At 40.3% G+C, this 22,954-nt stretch overlaps 3 protein-coding genes across 9 annotated transcripts; 2 read left to right on the forward strand and 1 right to left on the reverse strand.

The window, feature by feature from the left end:
* The first annotated feature begins 644 nt into the window (after positions 1-644).
* LOC5521630 (heterogeneous nuclear ribonucleoprotein A1-like 2) lies at positions 645-3,505 on the forward strand. Of its 2 annotated transcripts, none has more exons than XM_032366974.2 (3): positions 645-1,430; positions 1,898-2,510; positions 2,931-3,505. In XM_032366974.2, the coding sequence occupies exons 1-2, from the start codon at positions 677-679 to the stop codon at positions 2,506-2,508; spliced, it is 1,365 nt and encodes a 454-aa protein (XP_032222865.1). In that variant the 5' UTR covers positions 645-676; the 3' UTR covers positions 2,509-2,510; positions 2,931-3,505. The 2 variants fall into 2 exon arrangements, with proteins under 2 accessions (XP_032222865.1, XP_001641412.2); XM_001641362.3 differs by having other exon boundaries at positions 645-1,406.
* Positions 3,506-7,837: 4,332 nt separating this feature from the next.
* Positions 7,838-21,228, reverse strand: LOC5521642 (TNF receptor-associated factor 3). 6 transcript variants are annotated; one of them, XR_004291084.2, is made up of 8 exons: positions 20,274-21,228; positions 15,961-16,114; positions 14,245-14,406; positions 13,523-13,675; positions 12,801-13,088; positions 11,702-12,553; positions 9,813-9,855; positions 7,838-9,557 (listed from the first exon to the last, which is right to left on the reverse strand). XR_004291084.2 is itself a non-coding variant. In XM_032366972.2 (6 exons), exons 1-6 carry the CDS (start codon positions 20,459-20,461, stop codon positions 11,819-11,821), a joined length of 1,680 nt encoding a protein of 559 aa, XP_032222863.1. In that variant the 5' UTR covers positions 20,462-21,228; the 3' UTR covers positions 11,468-11,818. The 6 variants fall into 6 exon arrangements, 1 of the variants encoding a protein (XP_032222863.1); XR_007307037.1 differs by having other exon boundaries at positions 9,659-9,855; XR_007307036.1 differs by having other exon boundaries at positions 9,649-9,855.
* Positions 8,559-9,768, forward strand: LOC5521626 (melanopsin). Its single transcript, XM_048723874.1, has one exon. It carries the CDS (start codon positions 8,559-8,561, stop codon positions 9,504-9,506), a length of 948 nt encoding a protein of 315 aa, XP_048579831.1. The 3' UTR covers positions 9,507-9,768.
* Positions 21,229-22,954: the final 1,726 nt, after the last annotated feature.

A 22,954-nucleotide genomic window follows, 5' to 3' on the forward strand; every position in this document is an offset into this window, starting at 1 on the left:
GATGCAAGGGATATCTTGATGGGCAATATATAGGCTCCTGTAGATGCGAGGGACGTCTTGATGGGCAAAATATGGGCCCCTTTAGGTGCGGGGGAGGTATTGATGGGCAATATATAGGCTCCTGTAGATGCGGGGGAGGTCTTGATAAGGAAATATGTATAGCCGTAGCAGGCCTTATATTATTCGGGGCACGATACAGAAACATTAAGAAAACATTGGGGAGTACAGCCACGTGGGCTCAGCGGCGTGAGTTGGTAAAGATCGAGATGCGAGTCTACAGTTCTGCGGTGGTCATAAAACCGTTCTTTTAATTTGCGTCTAGTTTCCCCAATATATTGAAGGTTACAGCGAATTATGTAGGAATTGTTTTGACAAAATCTCTAAATCTTCAGAAAATTGTTTGTTTTTTAGAAGCGATTTAAAGCTAATTCAATAAACGATCCGTGTCCGATTCTCTCCCGAAGTCCGAAGTTTTTTCGATGTGATTGTGTTATGCACATGCGCAATAGCTACACAAATCATTGTGTCACCCAGTCCTCCTCTTCGTTGGGCATGGCCGATGATTTTCTTTGTTTCTAGTATAATTTATGTCACTTTTTAGCCAATCAGCTGCTCGCAAAGGAAGCCGTTTCAGTGCTTCAGTGCGTCGCGTCCATTTGCATTACTACCAAGCAAGATGTCGGAGAGTGAGAAACTTCGGAAGATTTTCATCGGTGGATTAAACTGGAATACCACCGAAGAAGGTCTCAAGGACTATTTTTCGCAATGGGGAACAATTGTAGACTGTGTTATTATGAAGAGAGATGGGAGATCTCGCGGGTTTGGTTTTGTAACTTACGAATCATCAGACTCGGTAAATGAGGTTCTGAAGAAGAAGGACCATGTGCTTGATGATCGGGAAATCGAACCTAAACGTTCAGTTCCTAGAGATGAATCCGGCGCCCCCGAAGCAATGTCTAAGACCAGAAAGATCTTCGTCGGCGGGCTAGCTAGTACTACAGTGGAAGAAGATATCAAAGAGTATTTTAACAGTCTGTGTCGAAAGAATGGTATGGGAGAAGTTATAGACGTTGACCTGAAGCGAGACAGAGACAATCCGAAGCGTATTCGAGGGTTTGCCTTCGTTACATTTGATAACGATGAGATTGTCGAGAAAGTGTGCGCAATGAAGTACCACGAGATAAGAATGAAGCAGTGTGAAGTGAAAAAAGCCGAGCCTCAGTCTGCCATGAGAAAGAAAGACGAGCAGGAATACAATAGCCGGTCCTCGCGGGACAAAGATCGGGATTATCGAGACCGCGATTTTGGCCGTGACCGGGATTACCGTGATCGAGATTACCGTGATCATCGCGACCGAGACCGGGATCGCGATCGCGACCGGGACCGCGACCGTCGTGATGACCGAGGTAGTACTAAACTGGATGCGAACGGTATTTATATAACCAATAATAGTATTTTGTCTTTGTGCTTGTTCCTCTTACATTGATAGAATGCGAATGCTTTGGCATTTTGGCTGTTTCATGGCCCCGAACGGGTGCTGCAGATTTTGGGGTTTTTAAAACTTTCTTTTAATTAGCAAGAGCAGAAGAAAAAAATATACTATATCCCTCTTGATGTGTAGACAAACTTGATACTTGCAAATGGCATTTTGGATGGGATTTTTTTATCGCTCCTCTCACAGCCTCTTCCTGATTTCCAAACAAGCAAGAACAGAAGAAATAATTTTAAAAATATGCTTCATCCCTCTTGATGTGTAGACAAACTTTGTACTTACATTCCCCTTCCCCGTATCTACTGTGACATACCATGCTTTTAACTGAGTACCACTTGGATCATGGTATTAAATGTGATTTATTTTCCCAAATGGATTGTAATCCATCTCTTTTTCCATTTGTAGGGCATCACAGTGACAAGAGTAGCAGGAATGGGGAAGGCAGCTTTGGTTACCTAAATCCATTTGCATTTGGTGCTAGTGGTTTTAACCCAGCTTTTGCTGGCTTTGGTAGTATGGGATTTGGTGGTTTCCCTGGTGCTTTTGGCTATGGTGGGTTCCCAAGTGGTTTTGGTGGGTTTGGTTTTGGTGCTGACAAGGCTGGCTATAGTAGTGAGAGTAGAGGTTATTCTGGAACGGCAGACCCTGATGTTGCTGGCGGGCGGGGTAGTATTCCATTGTCTTCTAGGGAAAGTGCTGGATATGGTGGAGCAGGTGCTACCCCATATAGTGGTTATAGTCAGATGACTGCTGCCGCCATGGCCTCAGGAACTCCTTCAGAATTCTCAGGTAGCTATCCACCAGGCATGTTTAACTCTGGGTATGGTTACGGGACAAGTGCTGCAGGGGCGAGCTCTAGTACAGAAACCCCCTCTGCGAAAGGCTTTCCTGCTTCAGCTACTCCAGAATTCCCTTTGGGAAGCTACAGTCAGATGAGTTCCAGTTTTGGTCCTTCAGCGAGGGGTGGCTCAGCACGCTCCTTGCCAAGCACAGACTCCAAGTATCGTCCATACTAAAGGTAATGGGGTTTCTCCCAGTGTGATAGAGGTACTCACAATTAATGGTTGTCTTATTCTGGTGTCGTTTTCTCCAATCCCTTTTTATGGTCATTACATGTTCCTATGTCCTAACACTGTTATTTTCAGGGAATGAAAAACGACTATGTGTTAGCTTACTGAAGCTAAGTAAACATGTCCAACCAGTGCAGGAAAAGAGCTAAAAAAATGTAACTTGAAGTAAACACAAAACAAAGCCTTTTAGCATGCTTGAGTGATGTTCTGTCTTGCATCAGTTTGGTTCAGCTTATAGCTTTAAAGTTGCTGGATGATGTGAAATATAGTGATGAATTAGCAAATATAGTTTTATATGATCCTAACTTGACTCGTTACCTCAGCAGATTTCTTTCAGGCATAGCTAACAGATATTGCTTCTAATTCAGGTCATACCAAAGCTCTAGCCAGAGAAATGCAGGCAGAAATGCCAGAGCAGTGCAGACAATAACTTAAATGGTATCTTAGCGGAATGAAGAGGGAAGTGGCAGAGTGCAGGTGATAAGTGACAAGGCAAGCAGCAGAATGAAGAGTGTTAATGACAAGGCAAGCAGCAGTGAACAGCAAAGGCAAGCAGTGAAGACAACAGTTCATAAGGAAGCAACTCTGACAAGAGGCAACCATATAGCAAGAGCAATCAACTTCATAAAGCACATACTGTAAGCCATCACTAGGAGTTTCTTAGGATAACATTTAAGGAATTGGGAAGCATTATTATACAGTGTTTTAACTAATTTATTAGTACGTTCCTAGTAAGACATAATCCAATGCAATAGTAATTACAACTTGAGTGTACAGTCCACTTTGAATTTTTAATCATCAAGATAATATTCTAGTTTACTGTGTAGTAGACAAAAGTTCAGTTCCATGAGTTATATTCTAGATTATTTTGAAGTGATAAATTTTGACAATAGCCTTATGATTGCTGTAGAAATGGAAACTAAATAAAGTGGATTTTAGTGAAGTTGAGTTTACTTTAGCATAGAATGGACAGCTAAGCAACTAGTTGATAGAGCTTGTGCCATTCCCAACTCTTCCATCTTCTCGTTGAAGCAATGAAATGTCCATTGAAAATAATATGCAACAGAGCTAGATTGAGAGTATTTTGACATCTTAGGAGATACTCTTGTGGAAAGCAGAGCTTAGCACCTATAAGTTTTACATACCCAAATTAAAAAAAGACAGCCATCAAACTACATTGTGAGCTTTAAAAGATGTAGATGTTGCCCAAATCAGTTAGCTTTGATCTATGGTGATTTGGAGTTCAAGGAATTAAGCAATTGGTTTTATAAAGACTAGTTGAACTGGTAGATACCCAACGATATACATATTAACTGACATATTAACTGTTATAGTTAGATTATCAAGGTATACCCAAGCATTTCTAGTGCAATTTTCTTTTGTCTAAACACTAGTCTTAGTTGCATAATCTTGCTTCGGCCGAGATAGAATGCTCAACACCCCATCCACACAATATGGTAAGCGATATGTCCCTAGAAATCTTATCAGGGAATGATAGTTTCCTTAACCTCAAGGTTAGCTGGGACCTCTCCCATACAATTGAACAGGAGACTGCCTCATGAATGGCTTAGAAGCAGTGACAGGTAAATTTTTGCTTTTATTGAGATGAGACAGGTTAGAGATCCCCTTAAGGGTTTGGTGTGTGGACCAGCAGAGGTCAAGTGCTCTGGGAAGCAGGTTAATGTAGCTTCTGCCCTGTTATTGTTGTGTGAGGGGTCCAGGTCTCAGTTCTGAAAGAAGAATTTGCAAAAAAAATTGTCTCTTCAGATTGTTGAAAGGTCTATTTCAGTGGCGTATCCTTTCCTTCCAAGCTATTGCCTGAATCTTAAGTCCTTGCCTTATTTTGTTCAAACTTACGTATTTAAAGGGAAAAAAATCGACAATAGGTGAAAATGTTATGTTAAAACAGAGTAGTTTCGCCAGGCCCTGGTTTAAAGTTGTTTATATGGTTTAACTCAAACATAAGGTTACAGTTGTTAATGGCAATGCTTGCCCAGTGGATCTTCAAGGATGATGGGTGTGATGTATTGTAGAGGTACTGGTGAAACTCATACTTATTTTGCATTTCACAAAAATATTAAATGTGTAGTCCATGAGCAGTGTCAACTCAAGGTAAGTTTCCTTTGGGATGTGGGTTTCTTGTCGAGCATGATTGTCTTCAGCTGTAGCAATAACTGAGTGGACTTGGTGTGTAATGCCTACCTGTCAACCTCCGGAAATCTCAAGGCTTGAGAAATTTTTTTGGAGGGGTGGGGTATATTAGTTTTTTCTAGGGGGGAGGGGTGGGTATACCAATGCAGGCATTTGCCGCGTAGAAAGTTATCACACTTATAGATCTCACGAGGGTGTAAGATAAATTGTGCTATGCAAAGAAGTTGTTGTTTTAATTATTTTGATAGAAAATATTTAAAATTTTCGGAAGCACTATAAATCACTTAAAAGCAGGAGATTTGGTGCTCCACGCGGGAGAAGATGTCCAAAATCTTGAGACTCCTGCCAAATGCGGGAGAGGTGGCAGGTATAGTATTGGGTTGGTAAACCATCAGATATTGCTTGTGCACCATGTTCACATCATTGCCCTGTGCTTACAAGGGGATGTCTTTATAGAAGGGTGCCAGGGCTGCTCTTGCAAGGTTTGGAGTAATTCTAGATATTTATGGGGAGCGAAGTTAATATGGAGGTCAGATGTATAGGTGTTGAGCAAGGGGGATATTTTTGCTGGGGGATAAAGGAGATGAGGATGGGGGATATGTTATTGGGAGATGAAGATGGGTTTTTGCCCTGAGAGGAGAAAAGGGATATTGGGGAATTTCGGACAGGTTTTTGCCTGGAGAAGAGGAAGGGGATTGGATATGTTCTGGTGAATTTAGGACAGGTTTTTGCCTAGAGAGGGGAAAGGGGATATGTTAGTGGGGAATGGAGGGGTTTTTGACTGGAGAGGAGGAAGGGATGTGTTACTGGGGGGTAAAGGAGGGGTTTTTGACTGGAGAGGAGGAAGGGATGTGTTGGGGATGTGTTACTGGGGGGTAAAGGAGGGGTTTAATGAAGGAGGGTTTTTTGACTGGAGAGGAAGGGATATGTTGTGGGGGAAGAAGCAAGGGTTTTTAACTTAAGAAGGGGATGTGTTACTTGGGGATGAAGGTGTTTTTCATTCTGAAAATCAACCGAAACAGCCGTTGTACAACAATGAACTTAAACATCAATAAACTATCTCTTCAAGAAATTGTGTTACTATTTAATATTTATTATGAAAAATACCCCTATGCATCTGAAGAAAAAAGTCAGGGAGATTATTTTAAAGACTTGCTCTAAACCGTTGCCTCAGCTTTGGGTGGGAGGTCGTTTGTTAGGCTCCTTCGAAAGTCCATATATATAATGCAGTCAATTGTCGCCACGTTTCCTAGTCGAGAAGCATATTCACAACTTGCACTTGGCCATGCTCGAGGATCCAGCGTACTTTGCGGTCGCTTTTTTACAAATTATCAGGAAATAAGAAGGGTGCTGTCTGTCCCCTATTTCTTAATGTTTCTGTATTGTCCCCTCCCAATATCTCGAGGCCAGCTGCAGCTCTGTAAATTATCTGGTCAAATACAGTAGAAAGTGACGCGACATTTTGCGACGAAACATCTTCACAAAACAGTGTATAATAAATATCTTGTCTTCGCTAGCTTGGCCGTACGGGGATGTATGTGACCTATTTTTTTTTTCTTTTTATAATATTCCGCGAGCCTCGCTCTGGCCATGAAACGATGTGAAATATTAACATCCATAAAGAGTGTTTCTTGGGCAATTTCTAGATGTTGTTTTGACAGATAGCATTTAGAAAATGTGTATTATAACAAGACCCCCCGACCGAGCATTTGGAAAATAATGGCTACAACGAACAACAACGCATTTCTAAAATTTGACGCACCATTCGCTACCGCCTTTTTTTGTCGTCAAACGCAAAAGGCCCTCCAATGATGTCTCGGGGCCGTAGCAAGGGGTGGGCCTACTGCGGCTCTGTATCTATCAAAAACATCACGGGTGGATAGAAAGATCTTCTGTCTACTTACAGAATGAGGTGTCGATGGATCTTTTTCGATTTATAGGAGATCATAAGGATGTTGATAAGCTTGAAGCGTTTGTGTCACTTATCGTAAACCTGCAGAGATGATACGACACCGTATATCGTTTATATCTTCTTAAGTACGCGAGCTTTTCAGTTTTGAGGTTTGAGCGAAGCTGAGATACATACTTTTTTGTCCTAAAGAAAACGTTAATTGTTTTATCACCGAGTTAAACAATTGATGGCTAAGGTCGATAATTCTCTACAATTTTTTTCTGTTAGCTCATGACGATTGAGATTTTTTTTTTGCTAGACGATTTTGAGATAGACGTATCGCGCAGCTGTGCAAGTGTCTTTTTTATGAAAACCCTCCAAACATAATGCGCAAACAACAGTTACAAACAAAAATCTCACTCTTTGATAGCCTGGACCTAATATAAACTTTTCGAATATCCATTTCCTATTTCATTTAGCAACTCACAAAACATTGTCTTTCGCCAATCGGTCGGCCGGCGAAAGAGGCAATGGGTTAAAAACTTCAATGCTAAGTTTGAGAGTTTCCTGTATAAACAATTTTTTTAATGTAATTCGGTATACCTCTTGAGAATCAAGTGCTACTTAGCAAATCGTTACTTCCCATTAGCCTGCAAATGAGCCTACGGGGAGATGGAAGCACTTGTGATTCTGGGTTCGCGATATGCAACTACAGTTAAAAAACGTTGTCGGTGCAAATGGTGATTTTACAGTAATACCAACAGCTGCTTTTGCTTCTATTCGTATTTAGTATATACTTGGCGGGAACTTCATAAAAACGCGCGCTCTGATTGGTCCGCTATCTCGGAATAATTAATAATTATTTGCCGAAGGCGAAGTGAATAGCGGTGGATATCCATCGGTGGATATCCACCGCTAAAAGATAATTGTTTTAGCATATATTTGGCGAGGACTGAACAAGACACATCTTGCTGTAATTATTTATCGAATTTTCAACTTTGTTTACCTTTAATAATGGTCGCGCGCGCGAAACGAGGTATAGCTTCTGAGAGTTGTTGATGTTCGTATCTTTTTGAAGATTTTGCTCGCTCTGAACATTGAGGGCACCAAATCCATTCTATTTCCTACCCAATGCTTTAAACCACCACGAAATACAGAACCCCAAATGTTGACAATATACGATTTTTGACAGCATTATTTTGTAGACTAATTTAGTCCCGTTTGACACGTCGCTTTCACGAAAAAATATTTCTTTCACTTTGAATCCTCCACAGACATTCACTATAATACTTGATTGTGATACATATTATACAGGCCTAGTAAACTATGAGCCAAGCCCCTACTGGTCATTTCCTTATAATTTTTAAAATGGACACATGCCCCCAGTGCCCCGCCCCGCCACGGCCCTGATATTATTTAGGATGACAAGTAAACATCGCATGATAATAAAGTAAAAAAAATGTCATCTGATCTCTTGAGAACGTATTTTGAAAAAGGTGTATGCCTCATTATCGCCTTCGTCGTTGATAGGAGATTGTAGAAGAAACAGATGTGATGATACGAGTTTAACCTAACAAATTCGCTGGCAAAAAAATCCAGGACAAGGTATAGCCCTTATTGGGGATTCATCGCTAATACGTTTTGGGTCGAGAGGTATAAGGTGGTTGAACTCTTTTTAAAAAAAGTCATATTATCATGATCTCAATTAATTCACTATATCAGTCAATTACGCTTTGGCGTATTAGAAATATACGCCATATCACCGAATCACGTGTCTCTTCAGTCATAAGCTAGAGCCTCCTGATAATAACTTTCAAAGGCACATTGGTCACAAGGCTCACAAGCACACAGGTCACAAGGCTCACAGGTACTCATAAATAATCGCTGCGCTCTGAAAAGGTATCTACAAGGAAACAACGCAGCGCAAAACGACAATCAAGCTTTGCCATTGATAATGGAAGGACATAATAGTAGCACCGAAATCATTCCATACAACTCGCATAGCCTCCCTCTTGCTATCATCAACTTTCTACTGTCTACGGGTGCCAGTCTTAGCAACGGACTGCTGATAGTGGCGATCATCTTCGACCCTTATAATGACCTGCGCACACCAAGCGCAATGCTGGTAACCAACCTTGCGATCACAGACCTGTTAAACTCACTGATAGCGGGGTATGGCACGTTTATCTACGACGTATTTAAATATAAAAACTGGGCATTCAACCGGACGGCTTTACTGGCGATTATCGTGACTAGCGCATTGGCTATCGTGTGTGGGACATGGTGTATGCTGCTGATGCTAGCAGACAGATACGTTGCTATACTCCATCCGCTTGTCTACAGGGTTAGAGTCACTCATGCGAGAGTCAAGCTTGCTATAGCGCTATCATGGGTCTACAGCCTGGTCTTCAACTCGTTACCTATATTGGGAGTGAGCAAGCAGCTCTATGGATTCATCTCCAGCCATTTACACGTGACAATTCCTGCCTTGATTATCGGGACCGTCTACCCCAGGCTTATCCTGATTTTTCGAAGTCGACCTGCGACGTTAAGAACAGTGTTAGGTGGCGACGGAGCTGATAGGGCGCCGCGCGGAGTTCGCCCTGGTCCCAGGCGAGACGGAAAGTTCACATCTGCAATCCTGACTTTGATCGTTTGCTTTTATGTGAGCTTTATACCTTATTTCATCGCTCTAAATATTATTTACTTGTATCCACACGGCGAGAACATCGTCAGTTTGCAAGTGTTCGTCGAAGTGGGTTTTGTTGTGCTGCTCTCGAGTGGTCTTCTTAATCCTATTGTATACGCTTTGCGCGTTCCTAAGTACAGAAAAGCCATTAAAGCTATACTCGGTGTCACGCGGAACGTTGTGCTTCCATCAAGCGCCGAGAGCAGCTTGTGACAATATTTTCAAACCCGAGATCTCCCGCTCCATTCTGGGCAAACTTCTTCCCTGAGGAATAAAGGGCCATCCGTTAGAAGTGATTTATGGATTCAAATTAATCTGAATTTTTTTTTTTCGTCGGATTGGCTTGATACTTTACTGTTTTTTACCCGCCGCGAAGTGATTTCTGTTTACTGCTAGAAAGGCCTCTTTTCTCTGTATTTCGCGAGCAGGGAATGCATCTGTTACAGTTATTTGCTATATATTTTTTTCACACCCATTAAGGTTTTTTTTTCTTGCTTTCCCAAAGGTATATGTATGTACCTTCTCCCAGCACTGATCGGTAGGGTGCACCTTTGACATTATCCTAGAACAGAAATTCGAGTTAGTGGAATTCAAAGTGTAGCTTGGGGGTGGAACAGGTGTTTCTTCTCCACTTGCGCAATGTTCTATTAGTATCAGATAGCGATTTCGATGTTCGTTTTTTTTTTTAACTAAAGTATAATGTTGTATGCCGTGTGTGTAGTTGTTTCCTGTGGGCTGGTTCCAAAAGTGAACTCCTCCGTTCGTGAAATGATCATGTCAGGTATCTCGTCCAATATAAGTTATTTTACTTTATTGATGTAAGCTCTATTAATATCGATGTAAGTTGAATTTGATGTAAGGTCTATTGGTATCGATGTAATTGGAGTTGCGCGTTTTACTATCGGCGAACCGACAACTGTCGCAGCAAATATTTTGTTGCAAGTTAAAAAAACTTTGCTGCAGAAAGTAGAAGATGGTTCTGCTTTTTGCCACAAAACTCGGAGATGCTGCCCGTATTTCTACAGCAACCCAACTTGTCCCTAAGCGAAGTGACATCAGGCATACGCAAGCAGTTGCATTAGCGTTTGTGATTGGTTGAACAAGTTACACATCAGTGTCACGGAGATAAAAGATGGCGGATCAACATCAAGAACCAGTCTATCCTTTGTTGGTTCGTCGGTAGTAAAACGCGCAACATCGCCTTCGAACTTTTTTTTTGCAAATGCTACCACAAAAGCTGTACGGTTTTGCTGCTCGTACCTTAAGGTCTATTGGTATTGATGTAAGGTCTATTGGTATTGATGTAAGGTCTATTGGTATTGATGTAATGTCTATTGGTATTGATGTAAGGTCTATTGGTATTGATGTAAGGTCTATTGATATGGATGTAGCTCGGTTGGTATCAATGCAGAGCCGCAGCAGGCCATTTATAAAAATTGAGGGGGGGGACTCTCGATGTAAGGTCTATTGTGATTGATGTAAGGCCAATTGGTATCGAAGTAAGCTCTACTGGTATTTATGTAAGGTCTATTGATATTGATGTAAGGTCTATTGATATTGATGTAAGGTCTATTGGTATTGATGTAAGGCCAATTGGTATCGAAGTAAGCTCTACTGGTATTGATGTAAGGTCTATTGATATTGATGTAAGGTCTATTGGTATTGATGTAAGGTCTATTGGTATTGATGTAAGGTCTATTGGTATTGATGTAAGGTCTATTGGTATTGACGTAAGGTCTATTGGTATTGATGAAGATGACCATTCAGGTTCTGTGCACTGTTCATGTTACAAATCACGCCCCTTAGAACAGGCCAAACTTTTTTTAATATCTTTTCGGGGGAAAAATCCCCACAAGGTCAGAGTAAAATTGTATCAAGGAAGGTAAAAGTCTGGCAAATTTTCCGCCAGTGTGTGTCAGAAATTGGAGTAGTTAAATTTAAGTAACCACATAGTAAACAGTTAAAGCCCAGTACTACGAGTAACAAAACGAGTTCCAAGTTAAAATAAGATGAATAAACGTAAACTAAGCTATTCGCGTGACTTGAATGTGTGCTAACAATTGAGACTCGATGAGACTGAAGGCGCTGTCCGTCTTTTGCAGATAAATTATGAAATGCTTGGTACAAGTGCTGCTTCTTGTAAATCTTTTTTGACTCTATAAACCTCTCGAACATTTCAACACAATCTTTATCATTTTTAATTACCTCACACAAAAAAAACTCGATACGTGTGCTATTAAAAGTCATACATCATATCTTTCATCCTATGCGGATACACAGTGTAACTAACATGATTTATTACACAGCTGCCCTTCTAGCATGTCTTTCTGATGAATTTATATAAAAAACGTTCAAATCTCATCTGAAATCTAGAGTGTTATGGCTACAGCCGATGCTCAAGTCATTACCTTCAATCGCCAAACATTATTAGCCACACTGGGACCTCTATATATCGACCGTCTATGCAGTGAAAAACTCCAAGGTGACCGCTACAACGAGGTCCCAGTGCAGTCTTTCAAGGTGACTTAGAAGCCCATCGGCGGGAGCCCTGTGGTGTCGACAGCAATTTTGATAAACATAGTGTCATCGCGGACGTAGGCGCGGGTCTGGAGGTTGGTGTGGGAAATGAAGAGCGGACATCCCGAGGCAATGTTCATATTGGAAGTCGGCCTCTTGAAACTACTGCTGGTTGGATCCGGTCGAAACGTGTCGCCAATGTCATGCACGCGATCCTGGTCTAGCAGCTTGAAGGTCACCTTCTGACGAAACGGCCAAGGCAGCAGAGCATCGAACTCACCCCGCATCAAGACAAAGAAGAGAGACAGGTGCGACCCCTTGCCCATCCCGTCCCCATTCGGGTACACGCGGGCACAAGCCTTGTACCCGTACCGCCCCACATAGAAGGGGGGGCTGTATATAGAGGGAGTCTTGCCGGACACGCCCTCCTGGTAGCGCCGCGTATACTCGTCGATTTTCCAGATGTACGTGCCATCGTATGAGGTCGCTTCGAGCATCTGGAGTTTGAGATCGTGCTCGGCGAGCTGAATGTCGTGAAGGGCAAGTTGGTGCTCGTTACGGTCCTGCCGGCGCTCCAGGGCCATGGTGCCTCCCATCGACCCGGGCCCTGACGAGGGAGCAGCGCCTCTGCTCGCCTCGTTTTCAATCATTCCCAGCCTGCGGTCCTGCTCTCGGATGGCTGCCTCCACTTCTTGTAGCTGTAAGACCACTTGGCCAGACTCTGACGCCTGGACTGATGATCCCTGTCACAAGATCAACAACCTTTAGCGTTCATAGAACATAATAAACATCATGTTGAGACATCATAGAGAATGTCGCAAGAGCCCTGGCGAATTAGTGTCAAAGGCAGGAAAAACCCACCTGAACGTGAATTGGAAATCTTGAATGGCAACGCCAAAAAGGAGCTTTTTTAGGGAAAGGGGTGGAAAGGAGCGCCAGGAATATATATTTATTGTTTGGTCGGAGATACCACTCAATTGATCAATATACCTGGATGCGTTCCTTCAGTTCCGCCAGCTCTCTTCTCTGCTCTGCTACTGATCTCTCTATCACGTTCAACTTTCCTTGGTATGTCCTCAAGTTTTGGTTGGCAACGGCCAGAGCTTCTCTTTGCTCGTACATCTGTTCTTGCTGCTTCGCTCTCTCTTTCTCCATCTGACTCAACTTGGCCGCCATTTCAGATCGTGCTTTCTCTTCGTTTTGCGTGGCAGTCAGTAAAAGATTCACATGGACAGATGCCTGATCTCTGAAATGCGTTTCGAGCGCCTCGCGAGTTCCCTATAAAAAGCATAAAACCTCAGTGACAAATTTTCTACAGCATTATATTTACAGAAAAAAAACATACAGGGCTGGCTCTCCGTATTTGCCCCTTTGGACTGTAATTGTCTGTAACAGTCAAAGTCCAACGAAATATACTTTTATATATATGCTTGCATGTTTTCCCCTTTTCCCTATTTCCATAGTGTCTGTTGGAATATCTGTATGGTAGAAAAGAGCTTTCTGTTTTCAAGAGAAATATTGAATTGTACTACCTTCCACCCTATTTCATCCCCCATGAGTATAAGTGTAAAACTTACTTATACTTCATATTCAAGTTCAAGATTAAATTTGAAAAAAAATCACATCAAATCACATAATTTTCAGATGACAAGAACAAAAATGAGCATAACTAAGCCAAAAGTATGCTGACAGGGGCCTTGTCACATAATCACCTTGAAATGACAGCCATGTTTGGCAAATGAGCATGGTAGTTCAGCCTGCTCACAAATGTTGGTTTGGTGATGGAGCAACTCATCTCGGCAGATTCCCTCTGCACCACAGTGAGGACAAACTACAGGGTGCTTTTCACATGTCTGTAAATGATCCTTAAAACACAAACATAACAAAAATTAACAAAAACGAAAAGAAATTAACACAAGTTATAACCTGAAGCATTAGATAAAAACAGTTTAGGATGTATCATCACTTCATTTGAAAGGAGGAATTACATAAATCATAATTGTTATAACTATCATAATAAAACATTGATGATTGGAAATATTTATACTGGATAATTATGGGACATCTACACAATAACCTGATCAAGGCCCCATTCCAAACTTTGTGAATAAGACTTAAACTTGATACCTATAAAACTGTAATATTCCATGTTTTGCCTTAGACCCTTGACAAGACCTCTTGCCGTGAACATTATTTTTATTAGATGGCATTACACACTATTTCAAATTCTTAGATTCTTGGTCAGCCACCACTTTGTTGTCATCCTAGCAAATATGAACACTCATTGCTATCAGTTGATTTGGGGAGGCACAGATATGGGGATATTTCCAAATGAATCTGGTAAATCAATAATGAAAATTTGTGTTTTGATAGTTAAATGCTGATTAGCTGATTATGGTATTTATTTGAGCACAAGTAAGGACAAGATGACTACCTCCATGCTAGCTGCTGGGATCCTCTGCAAACAGTACTGACAATCAGATGGTTTGAATTCACATCTTTCTAGATGGGCTTCCAGGTCTCTCTTTGCAACTTTCTCCTGACACCCAGGGTTATGACATTGCACTCCCTTGTACTCACAATTTGCCCGGTGTTCCTACATGGATCAAACGACACATTCGAAATGATTAATCATGTAACCAGTGTTATATCAGTGGTTGTAATTGACTTTTTTTTAATCTTTGCTGCTTTACTGTAGTTTTCAGTATTCTACAAACTTTTATGGCAATTTCAAAAAAAATAAAAAAACTTTTTCTAATAAAATGGGCAGTAAAATATGTTAGGTCTGTTGCTAAGGTGTTAATAGTATAGGAGCAGTTCTTTATTACAGACGTTACATTTGGAACACATTTTTCAATTTTCATAATGTCATATCTTCATTGCATTTGAGTTTTTAAATTATACTTGTGTTTTTTTTCGTTAAGGCTTTATCAAACTTAGATGCCCATGTAAAAAAATAAGTAAAGCTACATTTTCTGATTCTTAAATGGTAGTTTTGTTAGCGTTACAGACGTTACATCAGAAAAACTGCTTTTTTCAAAAACTTTTTTTTATATTGAAAGCTCTGTGAATCTAAAATCATGTGGATGTTATCTTTCCAATAAATCTTATGTTAGATGTTAGATGTTTTCTATGTGAGGTTGACTATCAAGAATGCACCCATAATTATTGAACTATAAAGGAAAACATTCTGTTACAGACGTTACATGTCTTGTTACAGATGTTACACATGTGAAAATGTAAATCTGTAATTATGTTTTTTGAAAATATTATTGCATCTTTTGACAACTTTTTTTTTAGCTACTGGTAAATTTCCAGTTTTTATCTATAGATGCTTATATGTAGCAAATAAATCATAGTAATTTTGTGAACTGCTTTTATGGCATATATTTTGCAATATGTTCTTGACAGATAATTTGGAGAAATTGGGGTGATGTAACAAACAATAAATATTAAATATTTAGTGTTTTTCTTGTTCAACAAAATACATGAATGTCTGTAATGCAACAAGATGTAACGTCTGTAACGTCATTTTTTCTCTTATAAAAGGCCTTTGCCCTTTCTTTGGTACTACAGAGAATATGAAGTACCACTAAAAAGGATCTAAATTCTGTTTGTAGTACAATTAAAAACTTGTTTTATGAGTAATTACATGTAACGTCTGTAACAAAACTCAGACCCCAAAATTGAAATTATTTTCTGTGTAACTATTTTTTGTTATACTTTTTTAAAAGAGTTACATGTATGGATGTAAATCATAAATAGAATCATGGTTTATGATTGTAATGATGAGTGTTATAAAAAGAATTCCACATGGTGGTTGTGAGGCCTTCTTCTCAAGTCAATAAACCTTTGGCGGTCTAGTTGTTTGGTGCCCCCCCTGAATGTGCATCAGGTAGAAAAAAAAAGAGAATAAGAGAGTACAAATGTGAAAAAATCTATTCAGAAATGTGAGTTTTGAAATTTCCATTTTTTTTTTGTTTCTCATGTGGAATTGCTCATAGTATGAATAACCTCTAAATTTACTTAGACCCCATGCCACAGATACTTGAGCTTTACAACTAGTATAAATCCCTATCTTTAAGCCCTGACATGCTCAAGTCAATCCTGTTGGATTTTAAAAATAGTTTTTGATATTAGGTTATTTTACCTCAAGATATTGCAAATCCTTCATCCACTCACAGCCCAATTGCCGATTTGGACAATAGCAAGCAAGGCATAGAATCTCTCTCCGACAACACACATCCTTGAACACTCCATCTATTTTCAGTTCCTCACCATCGACTGGGCATTTGGAAGGACCCCTATAGAGAATTATGATAATTTTCTTTACAAAATACACCAGAAGGCATGGTTAAACCTTATCTTGTAAACTGTTTGTGGGAACTAACTATGGCCACATTGTTTGTATGTTTGTACTAACTTCCACCAGCTATACTGTTGCGGAAGGCACAACAGAGCTAGGGCTCCACATCAAATGCCCCCGTGTGTGTATTGTTAGTAAGCACTGTCACTGAGGGTGGTCACTGCCAGAGGGTTTATTGCGTCCTCAGTGGTTCTTTTGCGTCCCTTTAGTTCAGGTTATTGTAATGCAGCTTGAAGAGACGGGACCTCCGGTTTAGCGTCCTTATCCGAGAAGACTGGAAACACGGGAGAATAACATCAACTCACTTGTGACACAAATTCGAATCAAGGCATGAACTCGGAAAAAGTTCCCAGCCAGAGCCAGGATTCGAAACTGTGCCACAGCGGTGAGAGGCCAACGCGCTAACACATTAGGCCACCTGTGCTTCCACAGCCATGATGTGTCTTCAGATTAACACAAAACTCTGACAGCATTTTAGGTTTGAATGCATAGGGCTATAGTTCTGGAGTACGCAAGCTCTCTTGAAGAACGCAAGCTCTGTAGGGAACATCCAAGCTACGTGTGGGACCCACATATCCAAAAACAAATAAACGCCATCGAGAGGGTCGAGCACAGAGGGCAGCCTGCTTTGTTAAAAGGTGTTTGATCATACACCAGGAACTATGACAAACATACTGAATGATCTGCTAGACTTATGACATTGTATAAGACAATGTACGGGCATTTAGCCCTTGACATTCCTTCACATGTACAATGTAAGCAAAGGCACACAAGAGCATTCCACCTACTCAAGTTTATAAATATAGATACAAGGACCAATGTATACAAAAACAGCTTTATCACAAGAACAATTAATGAGTGGAATTTGCTGCACAACAACATCATAGAGGCTAGTAACATAAAGATAAATTCAAGACCGCTCTAAGGCACCATTTTGCAAAATGTTAATTCACCTACACTCATTTTATTGCACCTTAGAAAGGTAAATATGTGATTCAAAAATTGATATATTTTGACTACGAAAAAAATGGTGTAGTAAAAAGCCAATAGACTTTCCCCTCCATTTCATCATATTTTGGCTTTGGTGGAGAACATTCACATGGCAAGTTCTGTGACTGATCAATTAGGCATGTACCTAACTTATTTTGGCTGAGAATACAGTATGTCAGTTGTATGTATGTTTTGAATTCAAAAACATGCTGTCAAGAATTTAATTTCCTATGATTGATTGGCTATTACACCAGTGCTTTCCAGTCAATTAGAGCATGTAAAATGAAAAAAAAAAAACAGCAAATGGTAGCAGTGTCAACATGTACACTCAGCCAACCTCTCCTCTCCAACTGTATCTAACTGTTATATACTGAAAGCTGGAAAGTATTAAATTAATTGGTAATTTGGCTTAATATCTAATCTGTATTTGTGCTACAAACTGGATCATATCAGTAAAGTAAAATAAGAAAGCTGATAAGTAAAGCTGAAAAGTATGGCTCCTAAAAAATTCAGATACCCCCCTTTAAAGGACCTTTTGTTTTCAGAGCCCCCCCTTTTGGTGGTTAAAAATTTTTTGGATCCCCCTCAATTTTTTTCCTCCCCTACCCCCCTCTGTGTATTTAACGAACACTTCCTGGTTGTTGTTTATCAGCACAGCTATATTTATCTTGGATAACAAGGGATCTAATAATAGTTAAAGTCCATATAACCTTTCAGAATTGATAGATTTGGTTAATTCTTTATATTTTCATCTTCCAAATGGTATGTGGTTCGTATGGACCCTATAAAACGCAAGTTCACGCGAAGAACTCAAATTTGTAATATTAAGGTATTCGGAAACCTGGGCTACCTGTGCTATAATCTATTGTGTAATCAAGAAAATGTGCTTAGCAAAGCAGATATTTCTAACACTAAAAAATGTGCACATTTAGCAGATCTAGAAAAAAAAATGTTGCAGGAATGATCGAAATCAACGTTCACAGAACATACGGTAAGTTGGATATGACTTTTGTCATTCTTTATAAGGAATATTTTCACCAAGCCAAAATTCAAAATGGCGGCTTAAGCGTAACTGTTGTTCGCTTGAATTCAAAGGAGGCAAGAGCGCAAAACACAAAGTAAGTAATTAAGTAGCAATCAAGTTACATTTGCATAAGTCGTCTTGTTTGATTGCTTAAACTGTCAATCAACCTTCGAAGGAGGTGAAACTCACCTTAAAATTGGTTCAAGGCAACCTTCACAAAATCTATGTCCGCACGGAGTTTGAACCGGGTGCTTTAGAGCATTTCCGCATACAGGGCAGCGGTATTTAGGGTCCAAAGGCTCGACAAAAAGCTCAGTTTGAAAACCCTCATCCTGCATTGCCTTACGAGTCTGGGAAGTTCAACCGTTTGACTCTGGTACCAGTAAAGTTTTACTTTCCCACCCTAGTCAGCGGAGCACTGGGAACGAGTAGACGAGCTCAAAATTTATCCGCAGCATTTGTTGTTACTTGCAACAGTTGTTACTGTAACAATTTTACATGTGCTGCTAAGATGATTAATGCATTAAAAGGCGTCGCATTACGCATGATCCAGGTTATAATCTCAGATCTAAATCTTATCAGAGGCCTACTAATAGGAGTCGTTTCAACGAGTTCGTTACTGTTAAATATGCTAATTACATTTGATTAATTGTAGTTTATTGTAGTGCTTACTTGTATCTCTGACTCACCTGTAATCCAGTCTATACTGCGAAAGGTTGAATTAAACTCATTATTATTATTATTATTATTATTATTATTATTATTATTATTATTATTATTATTATTATTATTATTGTTATTGTTATTGTTATTGTTATTGTTATTGTTATTGTTATTGTTATTGTTATTGTTATTGTTATTGTTATTGTTATTGTTATTGTTATTGTTATTGTTATTGTTATTGTTATTGTTATTGTTATTGTTATTGTTATTGTTATTGTTATTGTTATTGTTATTGTTATTGTTATTGTTATTGTTATTATTATTATTATTATTATTATTATTATTATTATTAAGATGTCTACATAGAGAAGTATGTACAATGGCTGCACTAGCCATCAGCATTTTGGCTTTCCAAGAAGGTAACGAGTCCAAACGGCTGCGTGGACTTAAAATTTCTAGGCTAGGATAAGTGATCTCTCAGGCCCGTAGCCAGGTTCGGACGAACCCCCCCACCCGACTTGAAGGTCCGCTCAGAGTAAACAAAAAATATATATAACGTTTGGCTGGATATACCGTGCACATCAATATGTCTTTAAAATGACTATAAAAATCTTTTTATAATAATCATCTTTATTATTATCGCTATATGTTAAAAAGCACTCTGTTAATAACATTTTAAATAAAAGATTGAATTTATTTGAAGTATTGATTGCCTAATGTAATAAGGCGAGGAGAGGGGTATACCAGAAATTTGGTCCGCTCAAATGGAAAAAACGAACCAACCCGCTCAAAATCCTTGCTACAGGCCTGTCTCTAATGTCTTATTAGTACTTAAAGAAACACGTAGTCTTTCCTGAACTGGTCATATTTGCTCCTCCAGCGAGCTCTGTGTCGACCTTGTAACCGCCGCCCGGTAAATGACTCTCGACCCCAGTAGCGGATCTATGGAAGGGTTAAGGGGGTCCACCCCCCCCCCCTTTGGGCTGCCAGAAAGTCATAATTAAAAAAAAATTACCCTCTCCCTCCTTCGTCACTGAGCCAAATTCCCCTTTAGCGAAAAGCTAGACCCGCCCCTGGACCCCAGCGGTCCTCTCTTCGTGCCTGATGGCATATACTGCCTCCACCCCTCTCTATTTGCTTCTTCTTTTTTTCCATTCCCCACTACAAATTCTGGATCTGAGCTGTGGTTTAAAGCACTTCGTTCGAGTCGAAGTCGCCCTGCAGTTTTTTTTGCCGATGAAGTTTAACTGAGGCAAACCGGCTATGCCATGCTGACGAGTCCTAATAAGGACGAAACAGCCGTCTATGGTTGCCGAACTGCACGGGTAATAGACTGTGCTAGCGTTCCGTCTTGGCCCGACTGGTGCCAATGTGTGTATGCTAGTGTGCTTCTAAAGTCCACAAAGAAATATTCACTTACCTAAGGGAGAGCTCAAAACAGCTCTCGCAGATCCTGTGGCCGCATGTCGTCTGTAGTGGTTCTTGTAACACATGTTTGCAAATTGTACAACGAAATCGCTCATCCAATAACTTTTCAAACTGAACATAGAATTCTCCGAACTTGGAGTACAAGGTTCTCTTTTTCTCGAGTTCTTCCCAAGATGCCATTTACGATTTCTGTAAAACTTTGTACCGGAGCTTTTGGAATTCTTAAGTAAAAATAACAAAGTAGAAAATAAAACTATGTTGTACATATTAAGTGAATAAAGTCTGAACAGCAAAATATTTTGCAAGTCGTCGTCATTTCAGAAGTTTCACGTGCCTCGGTTCCTCGCTACGGAACAGAAGTGCTTCTTATACTCATTATTCTATTTTCTATGATGACCCTTGGGGAACCCCCGCTTTTTCAAGATGCGACCCGCTTGGCTGAAAGCATAACAGATATTGAAGGGAAATTTCCCTTCAAAAATGACTTGCTAAGCAGATTTTTTTAATGATTAGTACAAGTGATATAGAAATCAAGGTGATTGAGACTGCTCCGGTCTAAACACTGTACAAGGCCTATCTGCTCGCATAGCAGAGGATTTAGAGATCGTTTTTCTTCTTTTACATTTAGCGTCTTTTTGCCCGATCCCAGTGATTCAGCGGACACAAACAAACGAGAACGCAAAAGAACAGAGACGCGACCCGGATAAGAGAACTGATACTAGAAACGAACAGGAAGAAAGCTCTGCTAGCAGGGTGGCCTCTTCGAGGTTTGATGCAGGTAATACTGTATTGTGATAAGATCCCAGTGCTACGGCCAATACAACTGCGCTTAACTTCATGTTTTGAGTTCGTGATCTGAATGATGTGTACTTGTCAAGGATAAATTCCCTATCGCCGTGTGCGTGCCGCCAGGCCGGAAGTTTCTTTGTCAAGATCGAGTGAGGTCACTGATTACGGTCAAGGGAAAATTCCCTTTTTAAGATTTTTTATTTGAGCAACTCGCGTGACCATCAAGAAGTAACCAATCAGGATGCAAGAATCGCAGTTATAATGACAGCTGGTGGCATGCGTTTGGCCGTAGACTCGATTAGTATTTGTCTGGCCACCCCCGGGCTCGATTTTGCAATTATAATCAGAACACTGCCACGCTAGCAGTCACAAATTACAAGTCTCCTGCAAAATTGCATATTGAAATAAAACAATTTTGCACAGGTAACAAGACAGTTGTGCAAAGAGATTAATGAATTAGTGATTTGCTGTCCACTTTTTTCGGTCCAAAAATTTAAATTTTGTGCTATCCATAATACAACGCATCTGCATAAATTATTCTTTTGCGAAAGAATATTCTTTTACGATAGATAGAAGAATTTTAGTTGAACAACTCTAGGAATGATATTTGATTTGGTTTATAATATAAAAATTTGAATTTAGCGCCTAGAGCAATTGTCCTGACAGGTTGACTCATTGACGGCTGATTGATAACTGATTGTTCTTGAGCCCGGGGTTGGGAGGAGCTTTCCTTTATAGCGAAACTTCGTGTTTAATATATTAGGTGAATTCGAAGTAAATCCATAAATCCGGAATCGTCAGATTCGTATAGACGGGGGATAAGGATTCGTTTACGCTTCGTGGGGACGGAGCACTTTTTGATTAAAAGTTTGGGTTCATCCGATTCCGTAGTATTGTGAAGACAGGGTCCTATATTGGGGCGGGGGGGGGGGGGGGGGGGGCTGAAATCCTGGGAGTTGTAAAAGGAGAGAAACCGAAAAATAAATTACACTGCAAGCGTGGCTCTGACTCAAAACCCCTCTCGGTGTTAAATGAACACTGCCTAAACAGGCAACAGGGTGTTTCCAGAGCCTCGGATCCCCCGTCAGGACACGCGCCTGTTCTTGCACTCCTTGTTAGCTGGTTAGGTGAAATAGACGAATACCAAGAAAGAGCATGCTCTACGAAGTCTCTGTGGCTAAACAGCTCGGATAACAGCACTCAGAGCTGCGTTGTGTCTATGGCAATGTACTTTGTCTTTGCAAGTGCACTACCTCCCTTTGTTATGTGCTGGACGCTTTCGGTGCCTTTCCCACACCTGCCGCATTTGATGTCTCCGGCGTTACTCGTCTTTGTCATGTACTCTTGGTACACCTTAGTTTGGAGGGCCGTGGGGAGTGTCTAATTTTTTTTTTTGCTCGATTTTTTCCCAGACAATTTTGCTGCTCGTTTTTTTTTTCCCAAAGGATGTGGTGATTTTTTCTGCCAGTCTTTACTTGCTCGATGGTCCGTCCTTAGAACAATTTTAAGCCCCTTGTCCTCCCATCTTTCCTCGAGCAGCTTGCCTTGCCATTTCTTTTTTCTGACCGACAGGCTAGTATTTTGCGTAGCCGATTTGCACCATAGAAAATGGCGGCGACAGGAGCGATGACTTTTTAGTTTTATGATGAGCAAATATTTTGTATTGTAGCCTACTTGTAGGCTTTGATAGTTTTTCCGGCACGAAAATTACAGAGAAAACTCCCACAAACCAGCGTATACATTTAAAACCAAATTTTATTATTGCTGCTACAAACTTTTAGTTACTTAAAATAATCAAGATAGAATTTATGAGCACACCCTCCCAACCCTATCCACCCAACAGTATTTGCACCTCCCAGGAACACCAGCTTCAGATAGACCAGG

The sequence above is a fragment of the Nematostella vectensis genome, chromosome 2 (genome assembly GCF_932526225.1).
Source record: "Nematostella vectensis chromosome 2, jaNemVect1.1, whole genome shotgun sequence".
In the NCBI taxonomy this organism is placed as follows: Eukaryota; Metazoa; Cnidaria; class Anthozoa; order Actiniaria; family Edwardsiidae; genus Nematostella; species Nematostella vectensis.